Raw genomic sequence first — 26,270 nt, 5'->3', positions numbered from 1 at the left:
AAACTCCGTGCATTTTCAAGTCCCATTAAATACACTGGCATAGTAAAATTGTGTCCCTTATATAAAATGGCAAAATCAAGGTTTGCTTTTTAAAATTTACATATTTTTAAAATATTTTCAAGCCATGGATGCTTGAATCCATGGATAAAGAATCTGTGGATACAGAGGGCCTACTGTACTGTTCCAAAACATTTTCCAAAGAAATTGCTATTAATTATAACTACAGCAGCAAACAGGATTTTAATTTTTTTAAATTTATATCCTGCCTTTTTCACAAAACTGGGACTCAAGAGGGCTCACAAGATGATTAAAAAACAGATGGAACTGAAACACAAGATGTTATACTATTGAAAAGACAATTTACTAGATTAGCATAGTAAAATAACCAAATACTAAAAATTTAAAGGCACCATAGAAAAATAAATCAACCTTTCCCCATCCTGTCAGCTAGCAGAAGCCTCAATGTATAAAAACATATTTTCCTGTTTGTAGAAAAAGGAAAACAAAGAGGAGGCTAAGCTAGCCTCCCTTGAAAAGGAGTTCCACAACCTGGAAACAGCCACTGAGAAGGCCTTAAAAGCATGGCCATTTTTCACAAAAAAATTAGTTTATAGTCCTGTATGTTGTTCTACTCTAACATTTGATAATAAACTAAAAAAGAAAAAAAAGTTCTATTGTTCTGAAGTACAAAAAAAATTAATTACTTTAATTTCTTTCTTTCCTTTTTTTAAAGGTTACAATGGCATTAAGAACACACTAATGATACTTAAAGTAAGTTCTGCACCTTTTCACATTCCCATGAATAACTCTTAACTGGTGTAAATGTTGAATGGCTTGAATAAGTCCCAAAGAGATTTTGATGCGTTTCTCCCATGATAATGATTCAGAACCTCCCTGTAATAAAAGAAAAAGAAAGTTTTTGAAAGGATAAAAATTGCACAATCAGCAACATGCCTGTCTCTGAGGTAACAACAGAAGTCTCTCCTAGCCCAAATTTTCCATTAGATGACTGATGAGGTGCTGATTGAAATCAAGAATCAAGCAGTTTCACAGGACTGAAGGATCTTTTCTCCTTTAAAGTGTTCACACTTGATCCTCAACTATAGGCAGCCTAAGACTTTCATGGCCGGCTTCCATAGTTTTTTGTGGGTTTTTCGGGCTATGTGTCCATCTTCTAGAAGAGTTTCTTCCTGACGTTTTGCCAGCATCTGTGGCTGGCATCTTCAGAGAATGTTTGCCTGGAAAGGACTTCGGTATACCTTTCCAGGTAAGCATTCTCTGAAGATGCCAGCCACAGATGCTGGCAAAACGTCAGGAAGAACCTCTTCTAGAACATGGCCTCATAGACCGAAAAACCCACAAAAAAACTATGTAGGCAGCCTAGTTCATTAGAAAGTTAGTCCATTAATGAGAAATTAGTTTATTAGAAAAAACAAAAATAAAGTTGGACTATAATTTGCCAAAGATATTTTTGTCATAAAAGTAATTACAATGAAAAGTAATTACAAAAATAATTATAATTATTTTGGAAGGTTATGTTTCTATGGGCAGAATAGATTTTCATGTCCAATAGACACTGTATGCATTTCATTGCCAGGCTTTAGGAAATTAGGTTGTACATCACTGAGATTTTGGGAATTAAAAAAAAAAACCTTTCCCCATCCATCAGCAAGGTTACACTGTACACACCTTATTACAAACTCCTTTTGAAACTCCACAAATGCACAAGTCCAAGGTTGCTCAGAACCAGTCTTTAGAAGGGAGGGGTTATGTTGCAGACTAATACAGCTCTCTCTTTGAAAACCGATACAACAGAACTAGTCATGTTCCAAAGCAAAACTAGAAGCTAAAAAGCGGAAAAATTCTTCTTTACTGGCCCATCTTGAGACAGAAAACACTTATATATGCATAGCATCTGCAGACTTTTCACAACCTGCTGCTGAAACACATTTGAGTGTGCCTTCTTTCAGTCTCATAGTGCTCTTAGGAACCTGGGAAGATGTGTCAGGAAAGGACAAACAAAATGTCTCTCCAATTTGGCTGTTGAAACAATATGGATCAATTCCTTTTAAAAAATCTGGAAACAGGAGCTTGTTCACTGGGCCTAATATTATTCATTCAATTGCCCATAGCAATAGTGTGTACATTTCTATATCACTTATCAGTGAACTAACACTCCCTAAGCAGTTTACAATGTGTAAGCTAATTGCCCTCAACAAGCTGGGTATTCATTTTACCAACCTATAAAAGAATGGAAGGCTTAGTGGACCTTGGAGCCCTGCCTGGGATTGAACTCACACTACCTTGTAGCTGCAGTACAGCTATTTAACTACTGTGCCACCAGGGGTCCATTCCATCTCAAAGGCTCTGAACAGCTTATTTCTTTTTTAAAGACAAAAAAGGGGAACTTCCACACAAAAACACCGAAGTTCTTGCTGGGAGAAAGGGAGTCCAATTTTCAAGTAGTTCTTTTTCCTCTAGTTAGTGACTGCAGAGCTGAGTGACCTTCTTTTCTCCTCTACAGCCATAGTCCAATTGTTCAGCCATTGTAACACAGTTCTTTTAGGAAAGGACAAAGAAGCAGACTTCCACTAGGTGTTGGGCTAATTGCTAGTGTCAATAAGAAATTCCCATTGTTGGGAAGGGGTGACCCTGCTGATCAGCCATTTGTTTTTATCCCACTGACTGGAGCCAGGAAACGCAATTCTGTTAGTACACTGCACTCATACGGGCAGTAGTAGCATGATTTAAAATGGCCATGGATACAGTGGTTGAAGAAGAAATGAGACACTAAAGAAAAAGGTTGCTTGAAGCTGGCAAATTCTGAGTGTGCCGGCACTGCATAAGTAAAGCAGTTTGACACAACTTTAACTGCCATTACTCAATGCTATGGAATCCTAGGATTTGTAGTTTTATGAGCTATTTAGTCTTTCTTGTCAGAGAACTCTGATGCCCTACCAAACTACAAATCCCAGAAATACATAGCATTGAGCCATGGAAGTTAAAGTGTTGTCAAACTGCTTATTTCTCCAGGATAAAAGCAGCCTTTGCCTGTCTTCCCCACACCACCATTGTGTGACCCTGGGGGGGGGGGGAATGAGTTCTTTACTACAGGATTCTGTCTAGAGAGTTACTTCCTATGATATGTAACAGGTTATATAACTGGGAGAGTAGGGTAGTGAGAAATCAACTGGTTTTCAGATCTTGTTGGACTACAGTTCTCATAATCTTGTGACCACTGACTAAGTGCTGGCTAAGCTTGATCCAGGTTTTTATTAAACCACTTCTGGAGGGCCTTACGTTCACCACTTTAGTTTATTTAGAAAGCTGGGTTTTCTCTTTGTTTGTTCAGATCAACACACATCTAATTTTAGAACTTGGAAGTAGTAAGCAACAGTATGCAACCTTATTGCTCACCTGACACTGTAGCCTGTCCATTAGTGATCCATTTGGCATGTAGGGATATATCAGGCAGTGAAAAACACTTTCTACACAGAAGCCTAGAAGCTGTAGTATGTTGGGGTGACAACACCTAAAACAAGTATTTGAGCAAATTATTGAGCAAATTGAATTTTCCATAATTTAAAATAAAACTACATGATCAATCTCAAGTTAGGACATTTGTACATTTACATTTAGGTAGCACATCCTGCTAGTTTTATATATAGCAGTGACATACCCATACATACAGGCACTTTCCTACTGTCTGTTGTGGAAGGAAGAAAACACTCTTTGTTTGCAGAACTGTCTCTTACTTGGGCTAATAGCAAAATCTCAGTGTATTTACTGCCTTTTAGATTAAGACCAGTGGCATAAAAAGGGGAAGAAAAACTGCAAATGTTGTACAACAGCGATTCCAAACCTTCTACAACAGCAGCACAGCTGTGTCAATGTTTATTTTTGCAAGCAATGTGTAGAACAGGGGTAGGCAACCTGCGGCCCGCGGGCCGGATGCGGCCTGGCGAGGCCTTGGGACTGGCCCCAGCCCAGTCCTGCCGCCATTTGCCGCCGGGGCCTTTGGGGGGCAATTGTCTATAGAAGCCTCAGAAACATGCATTTATATTAACATTTTTTTAAAAATCTGCAAATTTTTTCACGTGTCCATTTTTTTTTAAAGTGTCTTCCATTTGAAAATTTTGTCCTACATTTGTCCTGGTTTATTTATATATTTAAATTTTTTTTAAAAAAAATATTTAATTATTTATTTTTTGGCTTCGGCCCCCCCAGTTGTCTGAGGGACAGCAACCCGGCCCCCGGCTCAAAAAGGTTGCCTACCCCTGGTGTAGAATATATCACAACCTAGAATGTGACACATATTTCATTAGTGGGATGAACAAAACAGGATTGGGTATAAAAATAAACCAAGATTCCAGGCAAACCCTAATTTGTCATGCTGGTTAAACCAGAGTCCTATGCCAAAAACAAAGCATGGTTTATGGCTCTGCCTTGTTTGTAGAGAAGAAACCCACAGTTTCTGGTTCACACATATCAACCGACAAACTAGCCTGCATCAGTACTATTGTTATTAGCTTCCCTCGAGTTGGTTCCGACTCATGGCAACCTCATGGATGAGACATCTCCAAGAATCCCTATCCTCCATTGCCTTGCCCAGATCCTGCAAGCCCTTGCCCACAACCCCCCTGACTGAGTCTATCCATCTGGTTTGTGGTCTTCCTCTTTTTCGTCTACCAGGTACCTTTCCTAGCATTATTGTTTTTTCTAGTAATCTGTGCCTTCTCATTATGTGGCCAAAGTATGATAGTCTCAACTTTATCATCTTTGCTTCCAAGGAGAGCCCTGGTCTGATCTGTTCAAACCCATTTGTTTGTCTTCTTGGCTGTCCATGGTATCCTAAGTACTCTTCTCCAGCACCACATTTCAAATGAGTTGATTTTCTTTCTGTCTGCTTCCTTCACTGTCCAGCTCTCGCATCTGAACATGGTAATTGGGAATACAATGGCCTGAATGATTCTGACATTAGTGCTCAGTTGTATGTCTTTGCTCTTCAGTAGTTTTTTCAGTTCTTTCACAGCTGCCCTTCCCATTCCTAGTCTTCTTATTTATTGACTGCAGTTTCCATTCTGGTCAATGTTTCATCCTAGAAATGGGAATTCTTTAAGTATTTCAGTTTCCTCCGTACCTAGACTGAATTTGTGTATTTCTTCTGTGGTTATTATTTTTGTTTTCTTTATGTTCAGCATCAGACCAGCTTTTGCACTTTCATCTTTGACCTTCCTTATTAACTGTTTCAATTCCTGAATGTCTTCTGCTAATTATGGTGTCATCTGCATATCTTAGGTTGTTAATGTTGCTTCCTCTTATCTTCACTCCTCCTTTTTCTGATTCTAATTTTGCTTTTCTTATGATGTTTTCAGCATACAAGTTAAACAAGTAAGGAGACAGGATGCAGCCTTTGCCTGACCCCTTTGCCTATTAGGAACCACTCTGTTTCCCTCCAAATTCTATTCTGACGGTGGCCTTTTGTCCTTGGTACAGATTCCTCATCAGGACTATCAGATGTAGTGGCACACTCATACCTTTGAGTGCATTCCATAGTTTTTCGTGATCTATATAATCAAATGCTTTGCTGTAGTCTATAAAACACATGCTGATTCTTTTATGGAATTCTGTGGTGCGCTCCACTAGCCATCACATGTTTGCAATGTGATCCCTAGCGCCCCTTCCTTTTCTGAATCCTGCTTGCACCTCTGGAATTTCTCTCTCCATGTATGGTTGGAGTCTATGCTGCAGAATTTTGAGTATTATTTTACTTGCATATGAGATTAGTGCTTTGTCCTATAGTTGCTGCAGACTTTTGTATCTCCTTTCTTGTGGACTGGTACGTATGTTGAGCGTTTCCAGTTTGTTGGCCACCTATTTGTTTTCCAATTTTTTTTTGGCATATTTCAGTCAGCACTAAAGTTGCATCTGTCTGTAGGCACTGTCGCAGTTCAATTGGGATATCATTTGTTCCCGGTGATTTATTTTTTCCAATTTCCTTTATTGCAGATTCCACTTCACTTCTTAGAATTTGGGGTTCATCTTCATTTGGCTCCCCATTCCAAATATCATTCATTTCCTCATCTTTGTATAACTCTTCTGTGTATCCAGCGTCTTTTTATTTCTTCTTGTTCCTGTATAATGTTCTTTTTTCTCCATAGAGCATCCCTGCCCTTGGTTTGAACTTGGCTTTAATTTTTTGATAGAGGTCTCTCGTTCTTCCTTTTGTTCTTTTCTTCCAGTTCTCTGCATTGATCATTGTAGTATTCTCCTTATCCCTGCATGTCAGACACTGGATAGTTGTGGTCATACTTCTGGGTTTATTCCTATCTGCCTTTTCTTTTGCTTTCTTTCTTTCCTTGATTTCTTGAAGTGTTTCATCTGTCATCCATTGTTTCTTATCTTTCTTTTTGGCCACTGTTAGTGTTTTTTTGCATCCATCCTTAATTATGTCTTTGACTTCTGTCCACAGTTCATCAGGTTTCCGGTTGAGCCTGAATATAATATGGCAGTTTTCCATGGCAACAGCATCACTTCTCATATGGAACAATTTAATTTTTATTTTGTACCTGAGTTGCACACATTTTGAGTGCTAAAACAGTCTCCATACATTTACTCCATCAGGCAGTGTTATGTTTTCTACCTGCATAAAACTCAGCAGGAATTGCAAGGTCCACTAACTTGTGAAGCTTCTGCTAAAAATGCAGTACACTTTAAAACACCAACTATTACACTATGATTCCACTCATAACTGCCATAGTTGCATCCTATGTAATACTGGTATTTTGTAACTTGATGAGGCATAAGAGCTCTCAAAAACTCAAAATTCTAAATATCCCTCCCTCAACTGCAAATCATAGGATTTCATAGGCTATGTGGGTAGAGCTTAAAGTAGCACTATCATATGGTAGAATCATAGTGCTACAACTGTGTGGTGTGAAAGGGCCACAGGTGATATTCAGAAGGTAAACATACAGGCTGAACAGACTAGCACAATACGCCAGCTTGGGGGCAGCATGGGGGTGTGGCCTTTGGACACCACTCGCCTCGACATCACCCCCAAGCTGGCATCACGCCACCTGCCTGCCCAGATAGTGGACAGCATTGAGATGTTTCTGCAGTGTGGTGATTAGACGCTGCACACTGTAGAAACTTGGAAGAGCTGCTGGTATGGTGAAAGGGCCTGCTTTTTTCCGTCCCAAAAAGGAGCAGCATTTTGCCGCTTCTTTTTGGGCTGGAAAAATGCCGGATCAGGTCCGTGGTGTACGGTTGTCGTGGTCCTGATCTGGCGTTCAAAGGAGCAACCAGAAGCCACTACTTCAGAGCAGTCTGCTTCGCCCCTCATATTATCTGGACTGATCTCTTTCCCTATTGTCAATTTTTGCACAGTTACTTACCGAAAATAGATCTGTACTTCTGTGTGAAAAAATCTTTGTGTCTGATTCTGGTACAAAGAAAAAGGAATATATTTATTGTCTATCCCAGAAGTATATAGGAAACACATCCATATCTTTGAATATTCCACTGGCTAGTTTGTTAACCAAGAAATTAAGATTCTACCACTCATTGTTCTGAAAATGTTTTAAATTATTTTCTTTTAATCTGTTTTAGATTTCCTTATTGGTTTGGGGTAGGATTGTTCTACATTGTAGCTAAAACAATGGATTATGTTGGTGGAATCACAAAATGGATGTCCATCACAAACAACCTAAAAATTTGCCCCAAAGGCCAAGAAAATTAGAAGAATGAAAAAGGGAGAGGAGGAGAGGGACAGAAATTTTTGTGGGAACTAACAGCCAAACACTAGCTTGATGCTCGATTCAGGCTTGTGTATTTTGACTGTTTTAACTTTCTTTAAGTCCCTTGTTACAGTCAGCATGGGTTTGAGCATTGGACTAAGACTCTGGGTTGAAATCCTCACTCAGCCATGGAAACCCACTGGATGACCTTGGACAAGTCATACTCTCTCGGACTCAGAGGAAGGCAAAAGCAAACCCCTCTGAACAAATCTTGCCAAGAAAACTCAGTGATAGGTTCACTTTGAGGGTGCCATAAGTCAGAAATAACTTGAAGGCACACAACAACAATCTCATTATAATGTGAAGTCAAAGACTTTCATGGCTGGCATCTATAGATTTTTGTGAGTTTTTGGGCTATGTGGCCATGTTCTAGAAGAGTTTATTCCTGATGTTTCACCAGCATCTGTGGCTGGCATCTTCTGAGAATCTCAGTATACTTTTAGAAGGAAAGTATGCAAGAAATCAATAAAATCATAATAATAATTTTGTATCTCCCACTCACCATCAGCTCTAGTACCTAAAATGATTTGCTTTTAATCTACGAAATGTGAATGCCAATGGTTTTCATGAAGATATAATCACAGTCCACTTGAATATTTTCAAACCATTCATAAATGGCTGAATTTCTGGGTGGAGTCTCAATTGCTAATCTTGGGCTGAGGGCAATGTTAACAATGTTGGCAGCACTGGCAAACTAGACTATGGTCTGGACTTCATGACACGTAGTACATAGAGAAAGCCATTTCCACAACCCATTACTGGAGTCCATTGCTATAATCTAGAGTAGTAATTCCCAAAATGGGTGGTAGCGCCCCTGTTGGGGCCGTTGGAAAGCTTCGGGGTGGGGTGGGGGGCTGAGGGAAAAATGGGCAGCAGAGGGGCAGGCAGGTGCATATGAGCTCTCCTCTGTTCCCTCTTGCCTGGGCTAGCTAGCTCAAGCCAGCCAACCAAGACAAAAGGGAATGGGGGGGGGGGGTTAGGCATATGCACTCTCCTCCTTCCCTTAGGTAGCTAGCCAGCTAGCCAAGACAGGGGGGAAAGGAAGAGGGTAAGCGCCTGCCCACCATTCCCTTTTGCTTGGCTAGCTGGCTTGAGCTGGCTAGCCAATACCAGGGGAAAAGGAAGAGAGTGTGAGCCTGCCCCTTCCCTACCCTTTTGCCTTGGCTAGCTGACTTGAGCTAGCTAGCCAAGGCAAGGGGGAGAGAGCACACATGCCTATCCCCCAGTTCCCTTTTGTCTTGGTTAGCTGGCCTGAGGCTAGCTAGCCCAGGCAAGAGGGAATGGAGGAAAGCTTGTGCATGCCTCCCTCCTCCCTTCCCTTTTCCCTCACAGCCTGGACAGATGGATCCAGAATGTCCTGTCTCAGAATGGTGCACAAGGCAAAAGGAAATGGGGGGCAGGCTTACACAAGCTCTCCTCCTTTCTCCCTTGCCTTGGCTAACTAGCATGTGAGTGTGGGTGTGGGCGAAGGTTATCATCCAAGACAAAAAGAGGCGGTAGCCTGAAAAACTTTGGGGACCACTGATCTAGAAGGTCTTCCTAAAAAATATCTGCCAAATATATAGTTTCAACAATCCACAGAACGAATCCAATCACAGTCCTATTTCTAACCAACTAGCGTCTTACAATTTTTTGAAACTTAGGCCCGGGACAGTCAGTTCTGAAGCGCAGTGCAGCTGCCGATACTAGAGTTAGGGACTGTGCACCAACTGCACGGTCCCTAACCCTAGCACGGCGGCAGCCTAATGGTGGCGGCCCATCCACACGGGCACCGTCATCTTGACATAAGCGACACACAGCAATAAATATATGCTGTGCGTTGCTTACATCACGAATGCATATAGACGTTGCTGCATGTCGCTTACATCACAAGTGCGGCATTGATGCACTTGTGATGTGCGCCCAGCGACCCCAAAAGAACCCGTTTTTTCCAGGCTCTCTTTGGGGCAGAGGGACGCCGGGCAGTTTGGCTGTGGCGTATGTGTGGAAGGAAACAGGCTGCCGCCAGGCTGCCCTTTTGGGGCGGTTTGTCCCGGGCCTTAGTTTCATTAAATTCATGACATGAAGTCATAAAGAAGTATTTCTCATAAATGAGGAAGTATTTCAGTAGGTTGCCTAAAGATCTGTTCTGCATGATCTCTAATGTTTGAAACTGTTCTGCTTTAACAGTTTCAAATTGTATTTTAGGATTGTTTTAGGCTGCTAAATGTTATTTTAAAATGTTTTTGTTTGTACTGTTTTACTTGCTTTAATTTGTTTATCACCTCAGGAGTCCTTATAGGTTGAGAAGTGATATATCTTAAATAAATAAAGTCTTGAGCCCTATATTGGGAGAAAGGCTGGATATAAATAAACAACAACAACAACAACAACAACAAAGTATACTTGCCTCTTTTAGCTTTTTAACAACATATGTTGTACTGTCTCTCCGACCTTTGTAGGTGATAGCAAAAATGCCTTCACTAATTCGGTTTTCCTCACTGAAGCCACTGGTGGCAGTTTCCACTTCACCTGATGACCACAATGGGCTGACGCTTTTAGGAAAATTAGGAATGTTTTCCTGTTGAGAAACAGACGCACTGCAGGGCTACAAATTTTAGAGAAAAGACATTACAGTGTTACTCTGTTGACTTTTACTTTCACACCAAACTAGACCACAGGCCATCATACCTAGAACTTGTTAAGAGCATCTAGGTTTTGGTTTTTAGTTGAGAGGCCTGCATAGAAATCAAAACCCTCTTTGAGATGGAAATGTTGTTTATCCTGCTGCCATTCCCTGAAGTGAGATATCTTTTTAATAATAATAATAATAATAATAATAATAATAATAAAAACTTTATTTTTAGCCCGCCTTTCCTGGGATCAAGGCGGGTTACAACAGCGAGAAGCACAATACAATCAATAAACAATAAAATTAAAAATACAAGAATTACAAAATATAAGAACTATTAAATACAGGTAAGAATTATCCAACTAGCACAGATTTTAATATCATTTTATTTTACGATTGTATTTTACAGGCCCTGTATGAATCTGCCTGGACCCTGAGGTCATCCAGAGAGAATCTTCTCTTAGTCTCACCACTGTCACAAGTATGGTTGGTAGGGATACAAGATAGGGCCTTCTCGCTGGCTGCCTTTAGATAGAGGGGGGAAAAACCTCTCTTCATCAAATGCAACTTTCCATATAGAAATATACATTATTTCATGGAACCAGTATTTATGGACCTGTACTGGACACTAGTGAGATGGAAGACTGACACTTTCTACCTTGCAAAGCTGGCACTGCAATTAATTAAAATATAGAAGGCCAACACATTGCCAGTTACTGCATTTGTAATAATAATAATTGCATTTTTTATGCCAGGGAGAGGCAGAGGTGCTCGAAGAGTTTTTTGTCTTTTTTCCAAAGTAACTTGGCTATACATTGACACAGAGCACCTTAATTTGAAAAGGGAGGTCTATTTGCTTCTCTGCCTCAGCCATTATTGAATATTTTCAAGCCGTGGATGGCAGAATCTGTGGATACAGAGTCAAAAGTATTACTTTTTGTTATTGACAGTAACAAAATTAGGGAAAGTTATTTTACAAAGAAAGCAAACTTTCTCAAGCTGGTGCCTTCCAGGTGTTTTGTGCCACAGAGCCATCTGAGAATGTTGGCTTGGGTTCATCAGGAATTACAGCCCAAAACATATGAACGGCAATTGGTTGGTTTGATTTAATGCGTATCACTTTGAAAAAGACTTTGGGCTAAGAATAATAAATAAGGCTAGAACTCTGTAATGGATTCTGTGGCTCTAGTGCTCTTTTGATATTGACTCAGAAATTTTAAAAAAGTTTAAAGTATTCAATTTTATCTGAAGAAGAATAATACAAGAATAGATCCAGCAGTACTGCTTTCACAAAATTTTCATTACCATCTGAAACATAAGGTATTTTTATATAGCAGGCAGTGGCAAACAAGAGAAAGCCCCTGAAAAGTATACTCAACAGGGAGCCACAGATATCCTCACTCCCTTTTAAAGTGTGGACACTAGATACAGTTGTCAATGCCAACTACAGTAGATCCATTGAATCCATTGAACTTACCAAAGTGTTGATTTATAAAGCTCCTATTGATTAAAAGGGATTATTCCTGTTGGGACTGACAATTGGGTTTAGTTCACAATGTATACCTAAAAATATAAATACTGCAAACTGGCTCACAGAGTAGAATTTTACATTAGAAAGGAATACAGAGATACTCTGCCATAATCTCTTTACCTTTACATTTGAACGTAAGGAATGGGGAAGGTCCACAGAAATTGGTGGTGGAGATAAAGGACGAATGCCTCCATCTGCTTTTAAAACAGGATCTGAAAGTGATAAAATGGAATTCATTAAAAAGCAAGCTCTTTGTGCAACCCTAAGAGGAAATAATTTGTTTTGTTCTGAATATCTGTGCCCCATGAAAAACAGATGTTCAGAAATACTTCCACATTTTAAACTTACTCTACAGTAAAAAAAAAAAAATGCTTGCACGCACTCTTGACTCTGTTTGCAAACTTGAATTAACTCTTGCTAATTTAAATAGAATAGTAAGAGATCACTGAAGTCTAGGGAAAGGACTCATACAGGAGAGGTAGGACTCATGGAACCTGTGGGATCCCCTGCATGTTCACTTATCTTCCCCTTGGAGTCCCTCAACAAAATTCAGACAAAACTCAGTGAGGGCTGATCAGTCATTACAACTTGGGATTTTCTTTGCAAAATTTCTTGAGAGGGGGTTGGCCTTTGCCTTCCTCTGAGACTGAGTGATTTAGCAAAGACCACCCAGTGGGTTTCCATGGCTGAATGGAAATTCAAACCCTCATCTCCAGTAGTCCAGCACTCAAATGATTACATCACGTTGGCTGTCACCAGGACAGTGTTATTGTAACTTTAAGGTTTAATTTATTTTCAAATAGGACAAGGTACCATAAAGCTCCATCAAGTGAGATGAAGGTACCTGTCCTCCCTAATTTTTCAAACCCTGACTTTCAGCCATAGCTTAGTGCTGCTCATAGACAGTAATAAAGACGAACTGATTCAGCCACAATCCCCCCCCAAAAAACATGACAACTGCCTTGTCAACAGAGATGGGGAAGGGGTGATGGTGCACACAACTCTATTTTTGTTGATGGGAGCTTCTCTGTGCCCACTACTCTACTCCAGCGAGGCAATAGTCATGTTTGTAGAGGACAGATTTAGTTGAAAGTTAGGGTTTGGAAGGTTAGGGAGAATGGATACTGGTGGAGCTTTACAATAGCATTTCCAACTTGAAGATCTGTTATATTAAAGTTATAGGAGCTGCCCTGTGAACACCAAGGATAGATTTATTGTAAAGGAATTTAGAAATAATGAATCTGTATGCCTCATTCACAAATCAGTGTATCATACTTTTTTTTGCCATTTAAACCCAGGTAATTTGTTGTGTTTTAATCGGTGAAACAAATGCTTTTTAACACAGGCCTTCAATACTTTTAACTGCTGCAGTGAAGAGAACACTCCTGAGGATATGTCCCCCCCCCCAATTCTGCAATTCTATGGCATGCAAAACAGCACTTGCTTAAATTCTCTCTGCTGCACAACTCTTAAAGATTCTGGCCTCATGTTGCATCTGATCATTTCATATGCCAACTCACCGTGGCATGAACAACTTATGTGTCTTGTTTGTTCCAAATGAAATGGAGGCCTGAGCAAACCTCAAAAGCTTCAATGAAAGAGCTCATTAGGAAATGGCACATTTGATACACAAAAACATTTTACACCATGTACAAATGTGGTTTTAATACTCGATGAGAACCACTTCCCCATACAATTTCACCAAAGCATGAGCATTTCTCAAGTGCTGCCTCTACTCTACCTGAATCTGGTGGTGGTAGTACTTCTGGCTCATTTGGTAGCTTTTTCTGTTTGTTCCCAGTTGGATGTAGTGATGAATTCCACTGTTGAGAGGGCCTCACAGAATCATGGGCAAATGAGAGAGATGTCCCTGTAAGAACAAAATCAATGCACCATAGAGACTGATTATGTGTAGTTCTCTCTCCATTTCTAACACACTTACAGTGGCAGGAGATGGCTCCTACCCAGCCAGATGGTGAGGAACGTGATTCAAGTGGGAATAAATACATGATTCTTTATTTCATCTTAGCCAAGAGAGGAAGCACAACTGCCTCGTTATACAGAAAAGTAGTGCAGGCAAGAGATCCTCTCACTGCTTTGATGGTTGGAGACATGTGAAAATCTTGTCTGGAGAACAATTTCTGTTTCCAAATGATGTTATTTATGCATTAAATTCTCCTTTCCCTCATTATATAGATAGGAACTCTGTCCCTCCCTCTCTCCTTCTATCTATCATGCATCACTCAATCTTGGAGGCGTTTCAACAGCTCTCTTTCCAGGTTCTAAACTGCTAGTAACTGCAGTCAGTAAGCTGTAGCTTGTCCCATCTTCCTGCTATCTTAAAAGATGAAGAGATTTATTTCTCCTTACCCAAAACATCACCGGTTAGATTAGTTTTTAGTTATTTTATGTATATATTTATTAAAGCCATTATCATTTGTTTTGTAACAAACTGCATGTTTTTTATTGTTTTTCTGAGTAAGTTTTTATTCTTTAGGAAGACAGATTTTAAATAATAGTCTGACCCCAGTTTTGTTATTCTGCTGATGAAAGCTGAACTCTAACACATTTACCTTTCAAACTTGCATATTTTTGTTTCCCTTTAAAAGGGTTAACACCTTAGGAAATAAAGGCCTATACAGATGAGGAGAAAGGGGCAGCCAGAGGCTGCCCCTTTCTCCCCTGGATTGTGGCCACACAAACCAACCAGCGCGGCCATGATGCGCCTGGAAAAAGGAGCTGCAAAATGCGGCTCTTTCCTCCGCCGCTGCCGAAGTGCCATTAGTGTCCTGGAGCAGAGCAGGGACATCCTTTGTGCACTGCACCGACGCGGTGCACGAGAGATGTCATCATGTGCGCTGTGTAAATGGCGGCATGCAAAGATGGTGCCTGGACAGCACGGCATGGCTCAGAAGCGTGTGGACACTCCGCTCTACTGAAACCCAATTTCTGCCCTCAGACCAGCTCTTTGCGCCAGTCTGTACCGGGCCTAAAATTGCACCCCACAGTTAATTTATTGGATTTTCACTCTGCCTTTCTCTCACAATGGCATTCAAAACAGTTTCCACTTAGTTATAGAATGTGCTTCTGTATCATAAATTTGCTGCCTGAAAATTTCTCTCCAACTCAGCTTGCTCACAGAGAGATGACTAAATAATATTCAAGATCAATTTTTCCAATGGAAAAAAAGTGTGATGTAATTTTTTTTTTTTGACAAAACTTCAATTCTTTTCCTGCAAATTCTGTCTTGGGAAAGACAGTTCAGTTCCCCTCCACAAATAAAAGTGGCATTGTAATTGCACAACAATCCAGACAAGAAGGTACTTTTTGTGAGTCTTCCTTATTTATTTATTTGGCATATTTCTATGCCACCCTTCAGCCAAAAAGGCTACAAAAAGGCTGGCTGCTTTTCTCCCCCTCAGAGGCCAGACTAATGGCAGCTAAAATATGGAATGAAGGGCTCTCACCAGCTACTGGGGGAGGGGGCGATATAATGGACCTAAAGCTGGGTGTTCTTCGCTCCCTCAGAGGCCAGAGTAATGGCAGCTGATATATGGTGAGAGGGGCTCTCACCAGCCACTGGGACAAGGCATGGTGGAGCTGAGCCTTACAGTTTTTGTCACTCTTTTACAATTGTTCTTTGCATGCTTTTAATGTTGCAGTACACCTTTAAACTTTATGTGATTGTATATTGTTGATCATCATTGTTATATTTTGATTTTTGTAAACTTCATAAGAAAATTCCAGGGCTGGAGAATAGGAGTAGGAATAATGAGTAAAGGAGTAAGAGGTTTTTACAGGAGTAGGAATAAAGAGTAACAAAATATATTTGGTACTCCTTATTTCTGTTATTATATTGTACATGTAAACACCAAAACACAATTTTATTATATTGCACTGGGGAAGGGACTGGGAGGCAAAGACACACACACACACCAGCCTTGCAAACAACCGGGGCTTTTCCCCAGGGCTGGTGATTAGGAGTAGGAGTAAGGAGTAAGAGGTTTTTACAGGAGTAGGAATAGGAGTAACATTAACAAAAAATATCTTACTCCAGAGTAGGACAAGGAGTAATCCCAAAATCACCACTACTCTCCAGTCATGGAAAATTCATTTGGAAAAAAAGGGTAGTGCTATAGTTGTCTGAGTGTTGGATTATGACTCTGGAGACCAACATTCAATTTTCTGCTCGGCCACTGAAACCCACTGGGTGACCTTGGATGATTCACACTCTCAGCCCCAGAAAACCCCATGATGGGGCACATAGCAACAAAGAGGTAATTTAAATTAATCAAAATAAAATAATTTAAAGGCCCGTTCAGCACAGGCAGAAAGTATATGCGCAGCACATACTAGAGTTAGGAAGGGGCGTTCTTTCCGGATGCCCCTAACCCTAGTACGTGCCAAGTGCGTAAAAAATGGCGACACCTGTTCTACATGGGTGCTGCCATTTTGACATAGTGGACGCTTAGCGTCCGCAGTGTCAGCGCCATTATGATGTCGTAAGTACGCCATTGGCGCCTTGCGGTGTCATAAGGGCACTGCAAGAAGAAGCTGCATTTTGCAGCTTCTTTCTGTTGCACGGAAGAGTCGTGCGGTTTGGCCGCTGGGGCTCCTCCGCGCAGCAAATGACGGCGCCGGCAGGCCGCCTTTTTTGGGCAGTCTGTAAAGCGCCGAAGTTTTCATTGAAACAGAGGCAACAGAAACTTTTAAAGATTCAATATTTTCTGAAATAAGAGATGAAGCAGAAGGAAAATAGGTCACCTATATTATTGAGCAAACTTTGGAAATTCCAGGACCACATCAACCAAGCCGCTACAAATTGTTGCATGCATGTAGAGGGAGGAAAACATTTCTCAAAGATGAAATTCAGTGGGTATTTGTGTCACCAGTCTCAGCAGCAAGCAGTCATAAAACAGTCAAACAAAATTACTTCTGTCATCAGTGCAATGAATGCTGCAAGTTCTTCAGCATCTATGCCAAAGGAGAGATGAGTGCTGTATCAAAACAGTGTCTAGCTTGTAACAATGGGGAATGTGTGGCTTTCCAGACATCGTTGGTCTGCAATTCCCATTGTCCCTCACCACTGTATATGCTGCCAGGCCTGATGGAAGTTGCAATCCAACCACTTCCAGAAAGCCAATGTCTCTTACCCATGTTCATCAGGTTATGTTTTCTTCTGATTATTAGGAGAGTAATCTTACGTGGGAAATGAATGAAGCAACAAACAATCCAGGGCAACAAGCGAGCCAAGGAAAAGGTCTATCACTACCACAATTTAACATATAGGGGAGACACATAGCAAATTTGGTTAAACCTTTCTTGCCAGACTTTGAAGAGGTCCATGGATTGGATATGACTAGATTGCTTCCATCACATGGAAATACCTGTTTCAGCCACTGCATGTGTGTGTGCCTTCAAGTTGCCTGTTGACTTATGGTGACCCCATGAACTTCATAAGGTTTTCTTAGGCAAGGAATTCTCAGTGGTGGTTTTTACCAGTTGCTTCTTCTGAAATATAGCTTACAGCATGTGGTATCCATTGGTGGTCTCCTATCCAAGTACTAATCAGGACTAATCCTGCTTATCTTCCAACATCAGATAGGATCTGGTGCCTTCAGTGAATTTAGGCCCTGGTTACAAACCTCTGCCAGGTAATCCTGGTGCCTTTAAGGTATTTAGGTCTTTTAAAAGATTTCAAATGTCTCCTTTGCAAGGATATGGCTTTTTGACCATCACAAGCAGCCATGATTATCATGTCTTTCAGCTGTTTATCTATGGAATGATTGTGTACCCTTACAATGCTCCCTGACACATGGTGCTGCAAAGGGTAAGAGTGTTCCTACTATGGAGATGGTTCCAACAGTGCCTCTAAAAACATGCTACCTGGTTTTCTTATGTTACTGTCCACATCGTACAAGGTCTGGTGGGATGACTAGTTGGTAATGCCACCAAAGTGCATTCCCCCTTTGGAACCTATTCTATCTTAATTGATGTTTAAACAAGGGTTTGATGTTGTGTAATGTCTTTGTTGGTAAAGAGTGATAGATAAGAAACACCCACCAAAAACATGATCTGACTTCATGATAGGGGGCAAAGAGTTTCAACGGCTGAGGACCTTTTCCCTTTCTTCTCAACCAGGCTCCCCTTTTTATGAAATGCCAGACCCTTCAGAGTACAGGTGGGATGGATACTGCCATCAGGGCATATGACCTGACAGTTAAAGTGGACAGGGGGAAGAGAGATGAAGATTATGAGGGATGGATGTGGCAGAGAAGGGAAAATGACTCCTAGAATCCTATCTGGTAGGACTGGTCTATCAGAGAGCACAAAGGGAAAGTGTCAAAGTGCCAAAGGGACTGGTTAAAACCATGCAGGGCCTGCGCTATTGGTCCATATAGTTCTTCCTCTGACTGCAATGGGATCCATTTCCCACAGGGCAACACTGTTTCTATTGCAGTAACTTGGATTTCAGCAAGGGATCCTATGCATGTAAAACACAAGGTGTTCCATCTGAGCAGCTGTTCACCTGCAGCCCTCCAAGCTCCCCATGACGTGTCTGTTTCTTTTTTGCTGCTGTAGCTAAGTGGGGAAGGAACTGCTCTATGGAACTGACAGTATGGATAAGAGTCTCAGGAGCAACCTTTTGCCCTAGCCATGATTTGTTGGATTTGGGACCTTTTGGCCAGGCATGCAGAAGGCAAATGAAACATTGTCCCTTGCCCTTCCCATTGGTGAGGTTTGAACTCTCATGTCCCACTTCTTTACTCTGTGCCCTATGGAGAGAGCCTGCGGAGGAGATTGCTGTCAGTGTTCCAATATTACTTGTTTTTTCTTTCTTCTTTCATTACACCACAACCCAATACGTTGTTGTCATACTGGCTGCAAGTCTAAAGAAGAGGATTCTAGAATTTGTCACGAAGGGAAGCAATAACTGCATATAAGGGATGAGTCATTCTTCATTCTTGTTCCATGCGTCTGTCACATTTTGCAACAGGACTTTTCCTGGGGCTATAAGAAACGGTAGTTTCCCATTTCAGACTTCAAGGAGAACTGTGGTTCCTGTCATCAGAAGTAGAAACTTTATGTCTCTTTGAGGAGAGAGAAGTGAGCATGCTTGAGTCAGGCTGCACGTCACTGCACAAAATGGAGAAACAGTTCCATGATGTGCTTGAACCTTGCATACAGATATATGTTTCAGATATGCCTACAAAAAAGGGCCACTATTACACTGGAAGGACAGTCTTCACATTATTGTGAGATATACTTAGGCTAACTTCTAACTGTTTAACTTCACTTTTCATGACCATAAGACCACTTAACAATATCAAGACCAGTCAAGGCCAGAGTACAATATCTTCAAAAATGAACAAATAAATATGAAAATGTGTAGCTGCTGTGTGCCTCCAAGTCATTTTTTACTTATGGTGACCCTAAGGCAAACCTATCATAGGGTTTTCTTGGCACGTTTCTTCAGAGGGGGTTTGCCACTGCCATCCTCTGAGGCTGAGAGAGTGTTTTTATGGGTTTTTATGCTTGACCAATCTGAAAATAGAATCTTGAAAATACAAAGAAGAGGCAGCTGACAGAATAGCAAACAAACTTAAAATTAAAAAATACAATAAATGAACAAACAAATCTCTGACTATCACACCAAAAACCTGATGGGAAACAATTCTTTGAGGTGGTTTTTAAATCATATAAATATACAGCAATTTTTTTTTAAAAAGTGGCAAACAGCCTATTCAGAGCAAGGAGGCAGGAAGACATGGAAACAACAAATGTCTTAGGGATAAACCCTTGTTAGTTCCACTTAATGGCACCAGGAAACTACATGTATCTTGCTGGGTTGTACATGCAATAACTGTCCCTCCCCTGCCCTCCATGCAATCTTCTTATTTATTTCTATATGCATGGTACAGCTATACTGTAGAAATAACACAGTTTGACACCACGGTAAGTGCTGAAGCCACCGCAGTTAAAGTGATGTCAAACTGCATTATTTCTACAGTGTAGAGGTACCCACAATATTCCTGATTTATGATGAGGGAGAAGTTGCCTTTATACATTTTTGTATTTTTAAAAGTACTTCTAACTTGTAACTTTGGAGCTGTACAGACCACCCCTTTTAGTGCTGGATCAGGGCCACAGCAACTACATGCTGCAGCCCCGATCTCGCCTTTCCGTGGCATAAAAAGGAGCTGCAAAAAGTAGCTCCTTTTTGCGCCCTAGAAAGGGTGCCATAGCCACTAGCGCCGCAGCTTTTTGGTGCTCCTTTGGCACTACATCATCACGCCACAGGAACGCCGTGATGCCATGTGCTGCAGCACACGGTGTCATGCTGGCCTGGGGGCAGAGTCGGGGTGTGTGTCATGCGGACACCCTGCCCCGACTCCCCCCCCCCCCGGACAGCCTTAATGGAAGGTCTGTTCATCCTCTTTGTGCTCCCTAGCTATTTGTTGACTGAGACTGAGCTCAGAATCAGGAAAAGAAGGAACAGAAGGAACATTTGGAATGGTTAAAAACTGTGTATGTGTGTGTTTCAAGTTGCCTGTTGACATATGGTGACCCCATGAATTTCACAGGGTTTTCTTAGGCAGGAAATACTGAGAGATAGTTTTGCCAATTCTTTCCTTGAACTATAGCCTACAGCACCTAGTAGTCATTGGCACCTTCCCATCCAAGAATTAGCCAGGGCTAACACTGCTAAGATCAGACAGAATTTGGGACCTTCACTGAATTTAGACCCTGACTATAAACTTCTGCCAGGTAATTCTGAAGAAAAATAAAAACAGATTACTCACCGTAAGCAATGACCTGGGCTGCGTGATAGAGCTGCAGTTCTTGCAGAAGGTTCAGCAACTGTTGGACAGTTGCAAGCCTCACTCCCCACCACCACATCAGCTCTCTTGTTATACTGATTCCTGCCTTTTCCATGCATTTTATTTTCCTCAGCTCAGTCTGGTCAGTTATCACATTGGATGCTAAAAAGAAAACAATTATCACCACCATCACCACCATCAACTTCATCATCATCATCATCAGTCTGCAGTGTGGGATATATCTTCTGTTTGAGACTCAAGGCAGTTTACAACCAAACATGGTTATTTAAAAACAAGACACAAACTAGCAACCTACCAGAGAAAGTAGATATCTAGATTCTCATTGTATCTGAATTTGGCACATAACTAATTTGATTTTTTCAAGTTAGAAAAATATTTACTATGTAAGTTTATAGGTGAAGCACTAACATCACCAAACACTGTAATTTTTCCCATAAGAGCTCCAGCTCCTTGATCATTTAGCGCTGCAATATTCAGCAAACCATTAATCCCACAATCTTCAGGAACACTACCAAGCAACTCATACCCCACATATTCACAGTGTCTGTTGTTGTGTGCCTTCATTTTCACTTATGGCGACGCTAAGGAAAACCTGGGGTGTTCTTGGCAAGTTTTGTTCAGAGGTTATTTGTTTTTGTTTTTTTGCCATTGCCATCCTCTGAGGCTGAGAGTGTGACTTGCCCAGAGTCACCCAGTAGGTTTATATGGCCAAGCCAGGATTCAAACCCTGGTCCCCAGTTATACTCCAAGGCTCAAACCACACCACACTGGCTCTCATCCACTGTGAAAGAAAAAGAAAGCTTCAAACAACATCTGCTTCCTCAAAGACAAAGCCTTTCCTGCAATGAAGAGCAAGGGAACAAACGTAGCTAAACTGTTCACTGAAGCATTCTGCGCCTCCTTTTAACAAGCAGCCCACCCAAAGGTGAGTTTAGAGTAATTCTAATAACCATGATTTCATTATCATAAAAATAAAGAAGAAATCCTTGAAACCAACACTGACCAACATGCTAATGGAGATAGAAATAAGAAGCATGAAGTGTGAGCACCACAAATAGTAGTAAAATAAAATAAAATAAAATAGGTGCTTGTGATATTTCATACGCATGCACATGCAACACATCATGTCCCAATGCTGCAACTTTTGATTGGTTTCAAGATTTTCAGAAGAAAACTGCAAGACTGTGATTTCTTACACAGGAAGGTATATATATATTTCAGAATATTTTAGAGGTTCAGCCAGAATAATTTAGAATTTGCTGAACCAAACTAGTTTTCCTGATAGATGATGGACATACCAGAACTTTCATATAGTTACATTAACGAGTTTACTTTGACTCATATCTAAATATTTCTTCCAATGAAGTAAGACCAAAGGGAAAAGCAAAAGCAATTTAAATCTGGAAAATGAGTTAAATGCCCTCTCCACCAGATGCTATGATCTGAACTAGTTGGCATCTTTTATCTTTTTAAACTGTATTTTATACTTTAACATACAATTTGTTTTAATACTGTGGTAATTTAATTCTGTTTTAGGTCCAGGACAGATGGACCCTTTGTAGCGTGGCGGCGGCGCAACTAGGGTTAGGGATCATGTGGCAACCGCACAGTCCCTAACCCTAGCATGGACTGGCAGTGCTACAATGGCAGCACCCCGTGTACATGAGTGCCACCATTGTGATAGTGTCCACACATCATACCGTGTCAGTTATGTTACGAGTGTGCCATTGGCGCACTCGTGATGTAACAATGGTGGCAGAAAAAGAACCTGGTTTTCCTAGGTTCTCTTTCTTCCAGAGGGAAGCTGCGGGGGTTTGGCAGCTGCGGCTTCCCTCAGCAGGAAATTAGCCCACCAGCAGGCCGCCCTTTTCGGATGGTCTGTATCACACCTTAATGTACTATTTTTGTATGCTTTTAATTGTCCTGTTTTTTAATACTGTAGTGTAAGCCACCCTGAGTCCTAGTTTCGGGAAAAGGGTGGGATATAAATAAATATAATAATCTGGTTAAACTGCACAGTACTTAGAAGATTTGAGTTTGGATTTCATGTTTTTGCTTTAATGCAGCTGCATATATCCAAATTCCAAGTAATGTGAACTTTGGCTGCTAATGCAATTAGAAGTGATGTAGCAAGATTTCTTATACAAAGTCTTATTACATAAGAAATGTCCTGCAGATAGTCTACGTAGGAGAGCTTGAAAAAGTTATTTCTTTGGGCAACAGCTAACGGAATCCCCCTGGTGGCCCTGCTTGTTGCAGGATTCTGGGAGTTATAGTCCAATACTCTAACTTTTCCTAGCGCTGCTATCTAGTCCAGCATCCTGCTTACTACATTGGCAAACCAGATGTCCCCAAAGAAAATCACAAAGGAGAACTCAGACGCAACAGTCTGTGGAGGATACTTCTCCACAGCCAATGGTATAACAGAGCCATTCTGCCTTGGAACACCTTTCTCTGTAGCCATCATAACTGTTAATAGAATTATCATTCATGAAAGGATAATTCTTTTAAAGCCACAATTCTACACAAATGACTGCCTCAACATTTTGTGGCACCCTTTCATAAATTAAACATGTGTTTAATTAAAGGGTTTTTCTTTTCTATCTGTCTTTAACTTACTGGTTTATTGCACGAGCTTCAGTTTTTGTCTTGAGATAGTAATGTAGCAATCATGCATGCAAAAAGGTTTCAGGTTCAATCTACATCAGTTCCAGGTAGAGTTAGGAAAGCATACTACCTGAAACTCTGCCACACAGCATAGCAGATAGGTCTGACTCAGTGTAAGGCAACTTTCACTCTACCTAATGATGCTCTTGGGGTCAGAAACCTGAATAAACCAATGTGTCTTGATAGCTGATTAAAGAATTCACTGTAATGCTGAATGTAATGCTAAATTTTCTTGTTTCTATTTGATTACCTATTATAATCCCCAGTTTCTAGTATGACAATGGGGCATAAGCACAGCTTTCCTAATTAGCAAGAGAGCCAACATGGCACAGTGGTTTGGGTGTTGGACAAGGACTCTTCAGACCAGGGTTCAAATCCATGCCCAGCCAGAGAAACCCACTGAGTGAACTTGAACAAGTCACACTCTCTCGACCTGAGAGGAAGGTAACTACAACCACCCTCTGAACAAATCTTGCAAGGAAAACCCTGTGATCAGTTTACCTAGGGTTACCATAAATCAGAAATTACTCGAAGGCACACAACAATAGTGTCCAGTGAGCACAAGTTCCTCCGCAACTGGCAAACTGTGTCTCATGTTTTTGTGTTGGCAAGAGCAAAGTTTAGAAAACACTTTTCCAAATATGATTTTTTAAAGTTAAAATTCTCAGAATCCCTGAGGCAGCATGGCCACTCATCCGACATCTAGGACGTTTCCTGTTGGACAATACTGGCCGGCCAGTGTGGACTACTGGTGAGAGTGCTGAACTAGAACTAGGGCCACTGAGATTCAAATCTCCATCGGTCTTTAGAAACTCACCACATGTTTTGGACTAGCAAGTACCTCTCAGTCTGACCTACTTCTCTGAGTTGTTACAGGCAAAAAGGTAGGGAGGAGCCTTGAGTTCTTCGGCAAAAAGGTGGAAGGTAAATATAACAAATAACTAATTTTTGAAGTAGCAAATAAATGTATACAAGTCGGCCCTCCATATTCCCAGATTCTTTATCCATGGATTCAGTTATCCACGGCTTGAAAAATTCCCAAACCATATACATTCTAAAAAGCAAACCATTTTGCTACTTTATATAGGGGACACTATTTTACTATGCCATTGTATACAATGGGACATGAGCATCCATGGATTTGTGGTATCCATGGTGGGTCCTGGATGCAAACTCCAATGGATGCTAAGGGCCCACTATATTTGGAGGAGAGGTATGTTGCAAACATAACAGATCAATTGATCAATCCAGTAGGAGAATGAAGCTGAGAAACATCTGTACACAAATGATGTATTCACCCACTAAGCTGCACCTGTTCCCCCAAATAAGCTCTTTTTATCATCTTCATATATAACTCTATATGAAGTATACCCATGTTTCAAAATTATAGCAATTGATAGTGATGGGGCATATATGGCAAAGTGACATCAAATGTGGTCAAGATGGGGAAAGTTATTAATGAGGAAGTTAATGAGTTAGTTAATGCTAAAATTTAATGAAGAAGAACACTTAAGTAAGGAGAGGCTGCAGAAGTTTCTTTTTACCTGGATTTATAAGGAAGGGAATGAAGGAGAGTCTGCCCCTGATGAATTAAATCAATGCAAACTACAGTCGGCCCTCCATTCCCACAGATTCTTTATCCATGATTCAAGCATCATTACGGCTTGCAAATATTATATATATATATATATATATATATATATATATATTCCAAAAAGCAAACTTTGACTTTGCCATTTTATACAAGGAACAGTTATACTATTCCATTGTATTTAATGGGACTTGAGCATCTACAGATTTTGGTATCAACCCAAACCCTGAGGATACCAAGGGTCCACTGTAGATTATATAAAGATGCAACTACCAAAGAAATGACGTCCAACTTTCTTTTCAGTGACTATATACGCAAAATGATACATATATACCTTTCCCCATATAAACTGCTTCATATGCATCTTCAAACAACCCCATCCTTCTAATTCTACTGTACTTTTGCACTTTGCAGCAATGGAAGGAAAGAAGGGAAGGAGGCAGCTGGGGTAAAAGAGAGAAACCGGGCCATTTTTAAAAGCCGCTGAGAAAGTGGGATGGCAGAGGATTAATGCAAATAAATAAGGTCAATAAATAAATTAGGGGGCCTGTCTCTGTTAAATCAAGGCTGTTGGAGGCGAGCTCCTCACCAAAGCGCATCCAGTCGTAGTCGTTGAGGCAGTCCATTTTCTGACAGAAGTCCTCCAGGACCCAGGCAGGGAGGCTATGGATGTATTCAGGGGGCGGCGATGGAGATGGGGCAGCAGCAGCAGGGCCCCCAGGGGACACCGAGGGAAGGGGACACCACTGATGCTGCTGTTGTGCCATTTCTTCTTTCTCAGGCAAGCTGACAGGTGTGGGGATGCCCTGGTGTTTTCCTCCTTTGGCCATCAGTCCCCCATCCACTGGGTAAACCAACAGCCCAGGAAGGGAGAGAGAAAGAGAGGATCTTCTTTCCACCTCTCTGTTGTTGTTGTTGTTGTTGTGTCCCTTCAAGTTGCTTCCCTTATGGAGACCTTAAGGCGACCCTATCATGGGGTTTCCCTGGCAAGTTTCTTCTTCAGATGGGGTTCGCCTTTGCCTCCCTCTGTGGCTGAGAGAGTGTGACCTGCCCAACTTCTTCCCCAGCTCTCTCTCTCTCTCTGTTGTTGTTGTTATTGTGGTGTCCCTTGGAGTCCTTTCCAACTGACACCAAAGGGTTTCCTTGTCAAGTTTCTTCTTCAGAGTGTGCCTGGACCCTGGTCCGAGACTCAAAGCAGCAGGGGAACCACTCAAGCCAGCTCCTCTGG

The 26,270-nt window shown here is 41.1% G+C and overlaps 1 protein-coding gene across 3 annotated transcripts in view; it reads right to left on the bottom strand.

Moving 5' to 3' along the window:
• The window catches only part of IRAK2 (interleukin 1 receptor associated kinase 2), a 36,309-nt gene extending 10,045 nt beyond the window's left edge, over positions 1–26,264 (bottom strand). For 2 of the 3 annotated variants that reach the window (XM_042452777.1, XM_042452778.1), the window contains exons 1-8: positions 25,632–26,264; positions 20,746–20,925; positions 13,683–13,811; positions 12,062–12,153; positions 10,189–10,386; positions 7,398–7,444; positions 3,418–3,532; positions 785–894 (exon numbers count right to left, since the gene is read on the bottom strand). In XM_042452777.1, coding sequence (XP_042308711.1) covers positions 785–894; positions 3,418–3,532; positions 7,398–7,444; positions 10,189–10,386; positions 12,062–12,153; positions 13,683–13,811; positions 20,746–20,925; positions 25,632–25,872 — 1,112 coding nt within the window. In that variant the 5' untranslated portion in view covers positions 25,873–26,264. The remainder of the gene's footprint in view (positions 1–784; positions 895–3,417; positions 3,533–7,397; positions 7,445–10,188; positions 10,387–12,061; positions 12,154–13,682; positions 13,812–20,745; positions 20,926–25,631) is intronic. The other variant, XM_042452779.1, reaches the window with a different exon arrangement.
• Between the last annotated feature and the right edge of the window lie 6 nt (positions 26,265–26,270).

Source organism: Sceloporus undulatus, chromosome 2, assembly GCF_019175285.1.
Source record: "Sceloporus undulatus isolate JIND9_A2432 ecotype Alabama chromosome 2, SceUnd_v1.1, whole genome shotgun sequence".
Classification (NCBI taxonomy): Eukaryota; Metazoa; Chordata; class Lepidosauria; order Squamata; family Phrynosomatidae; genus Sceloporus; species Sceloporus undulatus.
The sequence above is the reverse complement of the archived record's forward strand: the minus strand, read 5'-3'. Positions and strand labels throughout refer to the sequence as shown.